Here is a 16,373-nt window from a genome sequence, read left to right on the forward strand (position 1 = left end):
ACTAATCCACTTTAAGGTCGTGGCGCGATAGTCAGCGGGGCTGACCAATAGACAGAGAAAAAGACCGGAAGTCTGCTTGTGGGGGGGTGGAAGGAGGCGGGTGTTCGAAACCGCCTAGGCCTGCGCGGGTCAACGCAGCTTGGGGGCCGCGAGCCAGCGAGCGGCGCGTGACGAAGAGCCTGAACGACGGGTTACCTTGGCCAATGATCTGCAGCCGCCGGGGAGCTGCAGCCAGTGGCAAGTCGAGGGGGAGGGAGGCAGCAGGTTAGGCAGTGAGAAGTTAGTGGCGCTGCTGGGACGGGGGAAAGGAGACGCTTCTTCCTCCTGCTGCTCCTCTCGTTCCCGGGATCAGGGGCGGCGGTGGCCGCGAGTGACTCGGCAGCGTCTCCGGCTCCGCGTGGGAACCATGCTGACCGATGGCGGAGGTGGTGGCACCTCCTTTGAGGAGGACCTGGACTCGGTGGCTCCGCGATCCGCCCCAGCCGGGGCCTCAGAGCCGCCTCCGCCGGGAGGGGTCGGTCTGGGGATCCGCACCGTGAGGCTCTTTGGGGAGGCCGGGCCCGCGCCGGGAGTCAGTGGCAGCGGCGGCGGCAGCGGTGCGGGCGGAGGGGACGCGGCGCTGGATTTCAAGTTGGCTGCTGCTGTGCTGAGGACCGGGGGTGGAGGTGGTGCGTCTGGCAGCGACGAGGACGAGGTGTCCGAGGTAAGGCTCCAGGACTCCTACTTCCCACACAGCGTGAGGCTTGAATTCTTTTGGGCCGGGGCCACCCTCCCGCTTCCCGGGGGAAGTACTTCTCTGACAGCGGTAGGCTCCATGCGGTGGTGGCAGCGGTGCGGGCCTAGTGAGCTTTGGGCTCACCCTTCAGTCCGCGGCTCGAGCGGGACGGGTTCCCGTCACCATTCGTACCCACAATAGGGAGTCCTTTGGTCTGTGAGCTTCGCGCGGGAACAAGGATTCCTCAGGCTACCTCCCGCCCACCCTGCTTTGGAGATGGGGGCGGGGGCGGGGTCTTGCCCGAGTCCCTGCCCTTGGTACTGAGAGAGACAAACAGAAAGAGTCAGAGACAGACAGAGCTAGCTAGCTCAAAGATCCTTTCTATTATATGCCTCTCTCCAAAGTTGAGGGGTACATTTATTTGCTTTATGCCGTGTGTATGCGTTACTTGTGTACTTAAGGGCGGGTTCTTATTCTCACTAGTTAGTTCGAGACAGGTGAGTATTAAGGATCTCTCAGCTTGTACCCTGAAAAATCACGTGACTCCTGCACTTGGGACCTTTTGTGAAGTTAGACAGGAAAAGGAAGTTCCAGTGCATCTCTGAGCTTTGGAATAGCTGGATAGCCGAACTCTGAGGGTTTTAGGCTTTGAGAAGGTGAGGTTCCCTATGGACACCTTTTCTTTTGCAGGGAGGTCCTTCATTTCTTTTAACTCTTGTGTGTATACTCTTACGTGTACAATTTTTAGGTCTGAGCAACCTAGGATGGTAGGCATTATCTTCTTTTGGGCTCTAGGAGAAAAGGAGATATTTTATATATAAATATATTTTTCTCTTGTCTGTGGCTTGGACATGGTACTGTACTGTGATGACTATTGTTTTAAGTGCTCAGAGTATTCCTTCTATTTTAGTTCTAAGGTCCCTGGTTCATCCCCTGTGACCAATTATTTTAACCTCTGGTCCTGGTGTTAAAGTACAGGAATTTCTCTGTTTGTACTAACGATCCTGGCTCTTGTATTTGAGAAGAATAAGGAGAAATTATTTGTGGGTTGCAGAATATAGTTAGTGCATTGTCTTATTCTAGGTCTGAACAGGAGTTTCTTTTGATTTAAAATCTTAGTACATTCTGACCCCAACATTTTGCTTTGGAGAAAACTGTATGGGTTATAACGGGTCATAGTCCCTTGAATGTCTGTGTCTGTGAATTTTCATCATAAGGGAAATTAAATTCTAAGCCAAGGTGGGACAACGATTTTATTTGTATGCAGTTATGGGGAGAGTCTCTGGCGCACCCCCATTCTTGGGCTTGTGGAAGGCTTTCTTTTACCCTTTCAGTAAAACTTGATGAGAGATGAAGCTAGAACACATTACTTTTTAGCTAGGAAATGACGTAGGGGGTTTGCCCTAGACTTTAAAGATTAAAGTTTATTTTCCTTTGAAACCCTGTAAGAGAGGATCTGAAAAAGTTTGCTTTGGTTTAAATGTAATGGAAAGAGGGTGTCCCCTGATTTTCTTACCATTTTTGCATAATTGCTGTGGGTGAGATGAAACCTCACTCATTTGCTTTATTTTATTTATTTAATTAAGTTTTCTAGAGACAGGATCTCACTGTGTTGCCCAGGTTGGAGTGCAGTGATTATTCACAGGCTTTATCATAGTGCACTATAGGCTTGAACTCCTGGGCTCAGGCAATCGTCCCACCTCAGCCTCCGAATTAGCTGGGACTTATAGGCAGGCACACATCACTCCACATGGCACTCATTTACTTTTATGTAAGTAGTATTCTTAAATTTCGTCAGTGATAGAGTGCTAGTGAACCTCCAAAGTCTTAAATCAATCCATCTCTCTCTGTTTATATATATATAATTTAATTTGTAGTCTCCATACCATGTGGTTAAAGCTGTGGGTTGAACCCACACCTTTGTTGTTTTTTTGTAGTTTATTGTACAAGTCATGTATTTATGATTCCTACACCCATTTAGTGGTGGTTAATGGTAGAAGAATCCCATATTCTGTTTACTTATGTTTTCTGTGCCTAAAAAGGATTTAAGTATCAATCTTTTTAATACTTTTTTGGAATGGAGGTTTTGAGGATATGCACAGACTTTAGCCTAACCCAAGATGATGGCTCAGTGTGTATGTAGATTCTTTCTTAACCTGTGAAGAAAGGAAATTTTATTTTTATGTCCCATTTCTCCCATTATCACATAGGAAGGAAATTCCTGGCATATCTAGTCTCTGCTCTATAGTGTATGTGGTAGGGTATAGTCTATGTCTTTGTGAATGAAATGACCTATTTTGCCCAAGCAAATGTTTTGCCTTTTCTGTTTTCTCTCTGACAAGATGAGCTGTTTTCTCCTATGTTATTGCCTTTGAATTTCCAGTGTGAAGGGATCATAACTAATGCTCTTCAAAAAATACTCACCTAACTGGCATTTGATGAATAATACTAAAATCTTCACATTCATCTTTCCTAAATATTTTAGAAGCAAGTACCTAGACATCCAGAAAGATGATGAGTTCATGTGTAGTTTGGGAGTTAAGTTTGTATAGTTTTCTAAATGGGACAGGACTAGGTGAGAAGTGAGTAAGAAATGTGGATACAGTGTATTTGCTCTAGAATTAGTTGAAGTTCTATACATTTTGTGTGCAGAGAAGTAGATATACTAAGGACCCCTTTTCTATTTATTATCAGAGCCAACTAAAAAAAATTAAGTTGCTTTCCCATGCTGGCCAAGTCAAAAGATCTTTTGGTTCAAGGGAGGGACTTAGGTCTTTTAATAAATTTTTAATATTAGTCTTAGGGAATACTACCATTTGGAATTTTGGTTCTTGTTGTTTTAAATGTTGAAGTAAATATTTTGTATCTCTTCAGGCATTCTGAGTATATTTCTTAGCTGTGACTCTAAGGCCTTGATTAGAAGAGTCAGAACTGCAATGAATCTCATCAAAATTCTATTCTGAGCACATTGTTCAGAATAGAGGTCAGGTTAAAAATTCCTTAAAAACCATTTAAAATTTTATTTTTTATTTTTAGAGACAGGGTCTTGCTGTATTTCCCAGGCTTGTCTCGAACCTGCCTCAGCCTCCTGAATATCTGGGACTACAGGCATGTGCCACCATGCCCAGTTTAAAAAACTGGTTTTTAAATGTTAATTTTGGAATTGTAGGTTTTTTTGTTTTTAAACAAGTTGAAAGAATAATAAAATTCCTAAAGAAAAGACTGTGGTGAGATTTATGATTTTTAGTTTTTGTCATAAGAATGTATGCATATACTGTATAAGAATGTATGCATATGTATATATGTGTGACAGCCTTCTTTTAAAATTATTATAAAAGTAATATAATCTTATGGTGAAAAATTCAACGGTATAGATACAAGGTGAAAAGTACAAATACTTCTTTCCACTCTCAGTAACCCTTCAAATCCCATTATTTAAGGTAAACAATATTAAAACTCTTTCAGTAAATTTTCTAGGTCTATATATCTATGTATGAGTGTATACATGTTCATATACACACACTTTAAAGACAGATATCAAATTAGAAAGCATAGCTTTATAAATCACATTGAGATTTTTTTTCTTGAGGCAGGTACCATATTTACAATTATGTAAAAGCACACATAAATTATATATAACACTGAAATTATAGCAGAGGCTTTGTTAGGGATTTTTTTTCCTGAAAATTACTTTTAAAATAAAAAATACAGGCCATACAGAAGTCTCATTCTTGATTTTCTTCAGTAGGAAAGGAGAAGAGTTATTTCCTTTAGGATTACTTATGATCTACAATCTAGAGCAGGGTTTCTCAACAGCGACAGATAGACATTTTAGGCCAGATAAGTCTTTGTTGTGAGGGGCTCCTCTATGCATTAGCAGCATCCCTGGCCTCTACCCACTAAATGGCAGTAGAACCCACCCAACTGTGATAGCCAAAAATTCTTCAGATATTGCCAAATGTCTCCTGGGAGCAAAATCACCCCTGACTGAGAACCACTGGTCTAGAAGCCACTGTTGTCATCAGGATGGCAATTTTGTCCTGAATACTCTGTATTCAAACTTCAGGTAAACAAGGTGAGTCACGGCTTTCAATAGCATCTCAGGGCTTACTTTCATAACCTGAGCAAGGGAGAAATAGAAGGTACTGAAAGGTTTAATGTAAAACTAGCATGTACTGCTGTAAATTCTCTATAGTAAATTCATCATTTTGGGGAAGTTTCACTTAAAATGTATTTTCCAAAACCTCAGTTGCTCATGAAAATGAATTTTACAAAAACCTTTATGGGAAATTTCAGTTTGTTCAAAGTTGAAATGCTTTATTCCATTAATTTACCATCAGTAGTGATAAAATACGAAATCTGACTTTGTATTCTAGTAGGCAAATTTTGGAGACATTGGAAATGTTTATTGAAGAAAAAGTTACTTGTTATTACTGTAACAATTTGTTATATACTGCATGGATATCAACCTTACACAAGCTTCATTCTGTAAAGCCTTAAGACTTTACCTATAAAATGATGTGTTGATTGATGAGTATGGTTATATGAATGGTGGATCAAGGCAGACTTAATTAGTATGGGTGGAGGAAAACCTTATTGTGAAATTTGAAGTATGAGAGTGTTTTTTAGGGGGTCATTATTTAGTATATTTTCAATAGGTGATTGCATTCATGTAGTTCATAAGTCTAAGTAATGTAAGGGCAGAATGCAGTGAACTCTTGATCCCACCCCTTCTCCCAAGTATCCTGACCTCTGTACTTTTAATGTCTTATATATGCTTTCAGAATTTCTTTATGAAAATACAAATATGTATATGTATTTTTCCTATTGTTACACAAAAAGTAACATATTATTCATATGATATTTTTAAATGGTAAGTTTGAGAGAGATTTAGGCTTTTAAAAAAAATTAAAGTGATAAAGCATGTTATGAATGAAGGATGGAGATGAGTTTAAGCACATTCCTTTCTGACTCTATCTGGTAGTAGAGTAATGGACTAGATAACCTCTGAAAATCAATTCTGGCCTTCTGATTTGATGATAGATAAGATAAATAAAATGTTGCTTTAAAGAAAAGAAAAGCAGTTTTAAAAAGTATAAATTTTGAGTTAGCAAGTAAAACTAAATGACAATTCTACCAGATTTTTTTTTGCCAAATTTACCTTCTTTTAGAACCAAAGTTGTAAGAAATAATACTAATTTTATTTTTTTTACCCATGATAAATGAACTATTTCAATATATCTGTCTTCTTGGACTTTATTGATCACATTTCCCTTTCTTGTTACTTGTCTATAGAGTCATAGAATCTTGGTGATAATCCTGTCTCATCTCATTTTAGGTAACTGCTACCATTTATTGAATGCATATTATATGCCAGTACCGTACTAGATACTTTCGTTATTTTATTTAATCGTTTCAACACTCCTTTGAGGTAGGTATTATTATCTACATTTTTATAGATGAATAAATGTAGGCTCAGAGAAATGAAGTAATGAATCTAAAAAACAAAAAAATGGTTAAAATGTTATACAACTAGTGAGTGGTAAAGTTAGGATTTGAATCCAATACTAAATCTAGAGCCTGTTACTATTTTGCTTCCTCAGATTAAGAAATAGTTTTTGGTTACCAAATGCTTTTTCTCCAATAAATCATTGTTTAGTCACTGTAGAAGTTTTCACAGATCTAAAGTGAAATGAGGAAAATGAGGACAATATAGTGAATTTATCATAAAGCTATTTTTTTACTTTTTTATATTTTGAGATAATACTCTACCTACTTTTATAAAATGAATATTAAAAATATCAGTATTTGACAAAATATTCACATTGTAAACTTCATGTCAAGGCTCTGGGTAAAGCCTCAAAAGTCTGGGAACTATTGAACTAAGTGACTTGCCCAGGATCACACAGTTAATGTGTAGTAGTCAGGAGTAGAAGAGGATTATTAAGTATGAAATGTCCGATTTCCTTAAGTACCAAGTTTGACAGTTGATATCTCTGACATTTCACTTTGACACTTTTTGTTTTATTTTTGTTGTGAAGGTGCATCCTCATTCTTTTAATTGCACGATTTGGCTTGTGATTATCTTTCAAATTTTTTTTTAGACGAATTTTTGTGAAACCATGGATAAGTCAGGATGTGTTATTTTTGAATATGAGTTCCGTCGTGTTACCAGTGTAGCGCAGACAGTTCAAAATATCAATGAAGTGTTTGGGAAGTATGTGGCTAATGAGCACACAGTATGTTGATGGTTTGAGAAGTTAAGTTCTGGTGATCTTAATCTTGAAAATGAGCCACATGGGTGACCTGAGACCAAGGCAGATAATGATGAGCTGAAAGCTGTAGTGGAAAGAAATCCATCTCAACCTACTTGTGAATTAGCAGCAAGGTTTGGTGTTACTATTCCAACAGTATTGGACCATTTGAAGCAAATTGGCAAGGTAAAGAACCTGGATAGATGGATACTGCATGAATTAAATGAGCGTCAGAAGAGTGTCAGAAGAGAAATTGTCTTTGAAGCTTGCCTTTCTTTGCTGTCACGACATAAAAATGAACCATTTCTATATTGTATTGTTAATGTGTGATGAAAAATAGATTATTTGTGACAATATCAAGTGTTCAGCTCAATGGTTGGATAAAGGTGAAGTGCTGAAACACAGTCCAAAACCCAATATTCATCAAAAAAAGCTAATGGTCTGTTTGGTGGTCCATCACTGGTGTTATCCACTAGAGCTTCATGAAACCTGGTCAATCGATTACAGTAGATGTTTGCTGCAATCAGTTAGATGAAATGATGAGGATGCTTGCGATTAAGCAGCCAAGATTGGTCAATAGAGACAGGCCAATCCTCTTGAAAGACAGTGCTTGGCCACTTGTACAAACAATGCTGCTCAAGCTACAGCAGCTGGACTTGGAAACTCTGTTATTCACTGTATTCACCAGACTTTGCACCAACTGACTACCACTTCTTCCAGGGTTTGGGCCACTACTTACGAGGGAAAATATTCAATTCTCAACAAGCTATGGAAAACTCCTTTCACGATTTCATTGCCATTTGCTCTCCAGTCGTCTTTGCTGCTGGCACAAACAAGCTATTAAGATGGCAAAACTGTGTCAATAGTTTAGGTGCATATATTGATTAATTGTGCTGTTTTTCTTTCTTTTTTTTTTTTTTGAGACAGAGTCTTGCTTTGTTGTCTGGGCTAGAGTGCTGTGGCATTAGCCCAGCTCATAGCAACCTCAAACTCCTGGGCTCAAGCGATCATCCTGCCCCAGCCTCCCGAGTAGCTGGGACTACAGGTGTGTGCCACCACGCCTGGCTAATTTTTTTTTTTTTTGTAATTTTAGTTGCCCATCTAATTTCTTTCCCTTTTTAGTAGAGACAGGGGTCTCACTCTTACTGAGGCTGGTCTCAAACTCCTGCGCTCAATTGATCCTCCTGCCTTGGCCTCCCAGAGTGCTAGGATTATAGGCGTGAGCCACCACATCCAGCCAGTACTGCTTCTTGTTTGAGATATAATAAACTAAACTTTTTTTTTTTTTTTGAGACAGAGTCTCACTCTGTTGCCCAGGCTAGAGTGCCATGGCGTCAGCCTAGCTCACAGCAACCTCAAACTCCTGGGCTCAAGTGATCCTCCTGCCTCAGCCTCCCGAGTAGCTGGGACTACAGGCATACGCCACCATCCCTGGCTAATTTTTTCTATATATATATATTTTTAGCTGTCCAAATCATTTCTTTCTATTTTTTTAGTAGAGACGGGGTCTCGCTCTTGCTCAGGCTGGTCTCGAACTCCTGACCTTGAGCGATCCTCCCGCCTTGGCCTCCCAGAATGCTGAGATTACAGGCGTGAGCCACCATGCCCGGCCTTAAACTAAACTTTTGATTTGAAATTGGACATTGCATATTCAATGACCTAACAGATCATCTGACTTGCATTCTAGTTATCTTACCTGCTAGATTGTCCTGCTGTGTCTCTTTTGATGCATTATACTAATGAATTTAATTAATTGCCTAAGAAATGCCTATCTCAAACTAGCACATCCGTAGTTGGCCTTGTTGGAAAAGTTTCATATTATTAAATGAAATTGTTCACAGCCATATAATAGATCAGTATAAGAAGGTATACCATTGGAGCATAGGAGGAGCATTGTTCTAAGGACATTTTGTAATGCAGCGATCCCCAACTTTTTTGGCACTAGGGACCAGTTACAGGGAAGACAATTTTTCCATGAGTGGCGGGGGCAGAGGCGGAGATCAGGCAGTGATGCAAGGATGGGGAGCACTGTAAATACAGATGAAGCTTCTACAAATGAAGCTTTGCTCACCCGCTGCTCACCTCCTGCTGTGCAGCGCCCCCCACCCCCAAGTTTCACGGAAGGCAATTTCTCCATGGCCAGGGTGGGGTCGGGTGGTGGTGGTGGTGTTGTTAAGGGGGGTGTGGGGGGGAATGGCAGAGCTCTTGGCCTGGTCCCTAGTACTGGTCCATGGCCCCAGGGGTTGGGGACCACAGTTGTAATGAACTTACTTGGAAAGTTCGGGACTTTCATGATTCGTTTAAAAAGATTAAGAAATAATTAAAACCACTGATATAGAAAGGCATATGCTGGCCGGGCGGGTGCGGTGGCTCAAGCCTGTAATCCTAGCACTCTGGGAGGCCGAGGCGAGTGGATTGCTCGAGGTCAGGAGTTTGAGACCAGCCTGAGCAAGAACGAGACCCCGTCTCTACTAAAAAAAAAAATAGAAAGAAATTATCTGGCCAACTAAAATATATATATAGAAAAAATTAGCCGGGCATGGTGGCACATGCCTGTAGTCCCAGCTACTGGGGAGGCTGAGGCAGGAGGATCGCTTAAGCACAGGAGTTTGAGGTTGCTGTGAGCTAGGCTGACGCCACGACACTCACTCTAGCCGGGCAACAGAGCGAGATTCTGTCTCAAAAAAAAAAAAAGAAAGGCATATGCCTAACTTTGCCCCTTTGCCAATATGGGAAATATTTGTTTTGTAATATTGTTACACTCTATTTATTTTGTAAAAATTAAAATCCTTATTATTCTGTTGGTAGTTACTGACAGTGTATGGTTCCTATACATGAAGATCAGTTGCCTTGCAATGATTGACTGGTTTGCCTTTCTTCGTGCCAAGTTTACCTAAACCAGGAAGAAAGTGAAGTTGTACACAAGACTCTTTTTTATTGGCCTGAAATTTAGCAACTGTTTGTCAAAGAGCACATTTTGCTCTTCCTCCACTACGCACACTTCTGTTTTCACAAAGTTTCCCCCTTACTGAATACTGTTTTTGATAGTAGAAAGGGTGTTTTTAAAAAATACAGATATACTGCTTTATCCTAGTGATTTGATTCACCTGTATTAGTATGCAGTTTTGAAAAGAGAAGGCAATTTCTTAGGGATTATCCCTAATAATCAAAGAATTGAACAAAAGAACAATTTATTAAGTTGCCAAGGTAAGTTTGATGTGTTTAAAAATTTGTAATGAGGACAAGTTAGATTGAGAACAAGTTTTCTTTTAAACTTTTGGTAAAATATCCATAACATAAAAATCTACCATTTTAACCATTTTTTTGCTTTTGTTTTTAAATTGTGGTGGAATATGTATAATATAAAATTTACTGTTTTAACCACTTTTAAGTGTACAGTTTAGTGGCATTAAGTGCATTCACATTTTTGTGCAACCGTCACCACCAGCCATCTCCAGAACTTTTTCATCTTCCCAAACTGAAACTCTGTACCCATTAATTCCCTCATTCTCCATTCCCCCAGCTCCTAGCAATTACCATTCTACCTTCTATGAATTTGACACTCTAATTGGAATCCTGCAGTATTTGTCCTTCTTTACTGGCTTTATTCACTTAGTATAGTGTCTTCAAGGTTTATCCAGTTGTAGTACATGTCAGAATCTCATTCTTTTTAAGCAAAAAAAAAATTCCGTTGTCATATATATACCATATTTTCTTTATCTGTTCATCTGTTGATGGACACTTGAATTGCTTCCATCTTTGGGCTATTGTGAATAATGCTGTTATGAACATAGGTGTACAAATTTCTCTTTGAGACCTACATTCAATTCTTTTGGGTATAAACCGAGAAATGAAGTTGCAGGATCATATGGTAATTCAATTTTTAATTTTTTGAGGAATTGCCATACTGTCTTCTGTAGCAGCTATACCATTTTACATTCCTACCAGCAACACAGGTGTTCCAGTTTCTCCACATTCTAGCCAGCGGTGATTTTCTGATTTTTTTTGTTTGTGTGTTTTTTGATAAAAACCATTCTGATGGTTATAAAGTGCTATCTCATTGTGGTTTTGATTTGCATTTTCCTAATGATAAGTGTTGTTAAGCATCTTTTCATGCGCTTATTGACCATTTGCATATCATCTTTGGATAAATGTCTATTAAAATCCTTTGCACATTTAAAAAATTATATTTGCTGTTTTGTTGTAGGAATTGTTTATATATTCTGGTATTAATCCCCTTGCAGATACATAATTTGCAAATATTTGCTCCCATTCTATGGGTTGTCTTTGCTCAATGTTGATAGTACCCTTTCATGTGCAAAAGTTTTAATTTTGATGAAACCCAATTTATCTGTTTTTTTGTTTGTTGTCAATGCTTGTGGTGTCATATCCAAGAAATTGTTGCCAAAGCCAATGTCATGAAAAATTTCTCCTATGTTTTCTTCTAAGAATTTTATAGTTTAAGCTTTTAAATTTATGCCTTTGATCCATTTTGTGTTAATTTTTCTATATGGTATAAGATAGGGATCCAATTTCATGGTTTTGCATGTGGATACTGAGTTTTTCCAACACCATTTGTTGAAGACCATTATTTTCCCATTGAATGGTCTTGGTACCTTTTTCAAAAATCAATTGACCATATATAAAAGGGTTTATTTCTGGGTTCTCTGATCTATTCCATTAGTCTATATGTCTGCCCCATGCCAGTACTATACTGATTTTTTGTTTTGTTTTGTTTTGTTTTTTAAGAGACAGTCTCCCTCTGTTGTCCCAGCTGGAGTGCAGTGGCAGTCATCATAGCTCACTGCAACCTCCAACTCCTGGCCTTGAGTAATCCTCCCACTTCAGCCTCTTCAGTAGCTGGGACTATAAGAGCATGACACCACGCCCGGCTAATTTTTTTATTTTTTTGTAGAGATGGGGTTTTGTCCTTGTTCAGGCTGGTCTGGAACTCCTGAGCTGAAATGATCCTCCTGCCTCAGCCTCCCAGAGTGGTAGGGTTACAGGCGTGAGCCAGCACACCCAGCCCCATACTGTTTTGATTACAATAGTTTTGTAGTAAGTTTGGAAATTAGAAAGTGTTAGTCCTTCAACTTTGTTCATCTTTTTCAGTATTGTTTTGGTTATTCAGGGATTCAGGGTCTCTTGAGATTCGATATGAATTTTAGGATGGGTCTTTTTATTTCTGCAAAAAATGCCATTGGGATTTGATAGGGATTGCATTGAATCTATAGATTGCTTTGGGTGAAAAAAATTGTTAATACAAATCCTATGTAGTTGTTTTATCACAGTAGATATTAGCAAATGAATCTTGACGAAATGTTAAAAAGCATCTATAATGGAGAGACTGCCAGAGCATTCATTGATGTTCTCCCTGAAGCCTTTGAACCCAAATAACATGGGATGTTTACTTTGAGTAGGTGTTTTTGGAATATAATCCTTTTCTTTTTTCTGATTTGTCCTCATATTGTGATTGATCAGGATGCTTTATATATATATTGATTAGATGGTAGGAAGAATACTTTTTATCCTTTATACGATTAGAGAGGAGTTCAGTTTTGGAAAAACTCTCTCATGGTATTAAACCTAGATAAATGAACCTGTGGTATTTTCTTTCTTTTTTTTTTTTTTTTGAGACAGAGTGTCGCTTTGTTTCCCTGGCTAGAGTGAGTGCCGTGGCATCAGCCTAGCTCACAGCAACCTCAAACTCTCCTGGGCTTAAGCGATCCTACTGCCTCAGCCTCCCCAGTAGCTGGGACTACAGGCATGCGCCACCATGCCCGGCTAATTTTTTCTATATATATATTTTAGTTGGCCAGATAATTTCTTTCTATTTTTAGTAGAGACAGGGTCTCGCTCTTGCTCAGGCTGGTCTTGAACTCCTGACCTTGAGCAAGCCACCCACCTTGGCCTCCCAGAGGGCTAGGATTACAAGCATGAGCCACCACGCCCGGCCAGTATTTTCTTTAAGGATATAGAATTGAGAAAGTTTTGACATAGGCGTTTTACAGAATCCCACATCAGTTGATACCTTGAGTGTTACACTCTGAAAGGACTTTTAGCTCTATGTCAGCCTTAATTTTGTTTTTGTTTTGTTTTTTTTGGTGTGTTTTCTTATTCTGCCAAATCTGTACATTTTTGTTTTTGCCTTAAAAATTGTACGCTTGCTAAATTGAATAACATGTGTGAAACAAACCATCATTACCAAAGAGCAAATTCCAAAAGGGACAATAGTGCAATTATATTGAATGCATTTTTTTTTGTTACTTTTAGTTTTGATATAATTTCAAACTTTCTGGAAAGTTGCTAGAATAGTACAAGGAATGTCTCCCATATATTCTTTACCCAGATTCACCAGTTGTGTTTGTTTTGTCCCATTCTTTCTCTCTTTTCATAAATAAATAATTTATTTTCTGAACCATTTGAAAATGATTTGTAGACATCATGCCTCTTTACCCCTCAGTACTTCAGTGTATAGTCCTTAGGAACAAAGATATTCTTTTATATAACCACAGTACATTTATCAAAATGTGAAATATAACAAATTTATGAAGTGTATTTTGAATTCTTAGAGTTTTAAAAATTGAAATATAATTCACATATCATAGAATTCACTCTTTTTTTTTTTTTTTTTTTTTGTTAAAGACAGTAGTATTCTGTGATTCAGGTTGGAGTGCGGTGGCCTGATCTTAACCTCACTGTAGCCTTGAACTCGTGGGCTCAAGCAATCCTCCTACCTCAGCCTCCCAAGTAGCTAGGTCTACAGGTGTGTGCCACCAGCCTGGTTAATTTTTTTATTTTTTGAAGAGACAGAGTCTCACTATGTTGCCCAGGCTGGTCTTGAACTCCTGGCATCAAGTGATCCTCCCAACTTGACCTCCCAAATTTCTGGGATTAAAGGTGTGAGCCATTGTGCCTGGCCAAATTCACTCTTTAAAATGTAAAATTCATTGGTTTTTAATATATTTCACAAAGTTGTGTGGCCATCACCACTATGTATTCTGAAACATTTTCTTCACCCCAAAAAGAAGCCCTATATTCATTAGCAGTCATTTCCCATTCTTCCCTGCCCTGGCCTCTGATAACCACTAATTTACTTTCTGTCTGTATGGATTTGCCTAGTCTGGGCATTTCATATGAACAGAATCATACAATATGTGGTCTTTTTGCCTGGTTTCTTTCTTGTAGCATAATGTTTTTAAGATTTCTATGTATTGTAGCATGTATTAGAATAATAGATTAGATTATAATAATAAATCATTTGGTGGCTATACTATATTTTGTTCATTGGTTGATGATTTTTGGATTGATTTTGTGTTTGGCTATTATGAATAATGATACTATGAACTTTTGCATACTAGTTTTTGTATGAGCATGTCTTTTCAATTCCCTTGGGTATGTACCTAGGTGTGGAATTCCTATGTCATATGGTAACTCTATGTTTAACTTTCTTAGGAACTGCAAAGTTGTTTTCTATAGCAGCTGTACTATTTTACATTCCCACCAGCAATGCACAGTGTTCCATTTACTTCGCATCCTTGGTAACATTTATTATTTTTCATTTTTTTGATTGTAGCCATTCTAGTGAATGTGGAGTGGTATCTCATTGTAATTTTGGTTTGCATTTACCTAATGACTAATAATGTTGAGCATCTTTTCATCTTTTATTTATTTATTTTTTTTGAGACAGTCTCGCTCTGTCACCTAGGCTGGAGTGCAGAGGCATGATCATAGCTCACTGCAACCTCAAACTCCTGGCTCATGCAGCCCTCCCACCTCAGCCCATGAGTAGCTGGGACTACAGGTACCTGCCACCATGCCCAGCTAACTTTGAAATTTTTTGTAGGAATGGGGTCTTGCTATGTTTCCCAGGCTGTCTTGAATTCCTGACCTCAAGCGGATCCTCCTGCCTTGTCCTCCCAAAGTGCTGGGATAACAGGCATGAGCCACTGGGCCTGGCTGAAAATTCTGTTACTATCCACATTGAATTGTCTTGGCACCCTTGTCAAAAATCAATCAACTATAAATGTGAGTGTTCATTTCTGGACAGTGTATTCTCTTTATTGGTCTATATGTCTCCTTACACCAGTTCCACACTGTGTTGATTATTATAGCTTTTTGTGGTAAGTTGTGAAGTCAGAAAGTGTAAGTCCTCTGATTTTGTTATTTTTCAAAATTGTTTTGGTTATTCTGGGTTATTGGATGTGTTTTTGTTCTCTTGATCTGGTGTTCAGGAGAAGTGTAATAGGTGTTATTTAATATGATGCTGAATTTGTGGTCATACACAAAAGATTCAGACCACCCACCATAACTTTCTAGCTGTTGAAATTTCTGCCCCTCCATATATGCTAAAGGTGGAGAGGGGAATTCATGTGATTTAAACCTGTGGTTTGCCAGACTACCAGGAGAGCAAGTGTTTATTTTCCATGCATCTCCTTCCTGGCAAAGCCTAGGTGCATGTCTGAGAAGAGATAAAATTAAAGAGAGAATTGGACAAGTCTTAACCCAAGTGGGAAAAAAAAAAAAAAATTAAAGAGAGAGGAGCTGGTTGGTTTGCATAATTGTAGTCTGAACAAACTATAGTCTCTAAGAAGAATGTGGACAGAATTTCTTTTTCCAGGATAATAAAAGGAATAAAATAGAAAATATCGTAATTAGAATTTTTGTATTTGGTATCTTTTTAACAACAGCATTTAAATAACATACAATTTGCTTGGCACCCAAGCCAGTGTTATCACTTCTATGTTCAAATTGCAAAAATAAATCTTGGATGTCACTGCTCAAGTGGTCTCAATTTTGTTAGGTTATTAGTTATTTTGACTCTATGAACAATGAGTCTACTATGTTTTGGTACCTGTTTTACTTGGGACTTGACTGACAGGTTAGCAAAGAAAACTTTTTCTTTAAGTTTGAAGAGACCATTATTTAAGGCTATATTTAAGTTATAGATTTGATCTATTACCCACTCCCCAACAGAACATAGAATAATATGATAATATAATATCACAGGTATATTATCTATTTGTGGCTAATCTGTTGAAATTATTCACTCATTCTCTACAGAAGAAAATCACTGAGGGGGTATGAACTCATGTCTTGCATAATAGAATTATGTCTTTTGGAGGTTAGAGTCCATGGTTAGTATGACTGGTATTTTAGAGGGAATTTATTTATTCACAATTATTTTATTTATTTATTTATTTATTTATTTATTTAATTTGTTTATTTTTTGAGACAGAGTCTCACTCTGTTACCAGGACTATAGTGCCGTGGCGTAAGCCTAGCTCACAGCAACCTCAGACTCCTGGGCTTAAGCGATCCTCCTGCCTCAGCCTCCTGAGTAGCTGGGACTACAGGCATGTGCCACCATGCCCAGCTAATTTTTTTTTCTATATATATTTTTA

General features: G+C 38.5%; 1 protein-coding gene across 17 annotated transcripts in view; it reads left to right on the forward strand.

Moving 5' to 3' along the window:
• Positions 1–258: 258 nt before the first annotated feature.
• The window catches only part of LOC123637857 (ankyrin repeat and KH domain-containing protein 1), a 133,165-nt gene continuing 117,050 nt past the window's right edge, over positions 259–16,373 (forward strand). For 16 of the 17 annotated variants that reach the window (XM_045550965.1, XM_045550968.1, XM_045550970.1 and 13 more), the window contains exon 1: positions 269–703. In XM_045550965.1, the coding sequence (XP_045406921.1) occupies positions 407–703 (297 nt within the window). In that variant the 5' untranslated portion in view covers positions 269–406. Of the gene's footprint in view, positions 704–16,373 lie in introns of all 17 variants that reach the window. The other variant, XM_045550962.1, reaches the window with a different exon arrangement.

Source organism: Lemur catta, chromosome 5 (genome assembly GCF_020740605.2).
Source record: "Lemur catta isolate mLemCat1 chromosome 5, mLemCat1.pri, whole genome shotgun sequence".
Taxonomy (NCBI): domain Eukaryota; kingdom Metazoa; phylum Chordata; class Mammalia; order Primates; family Lemuridae; genus Lemur; species Lemur catta.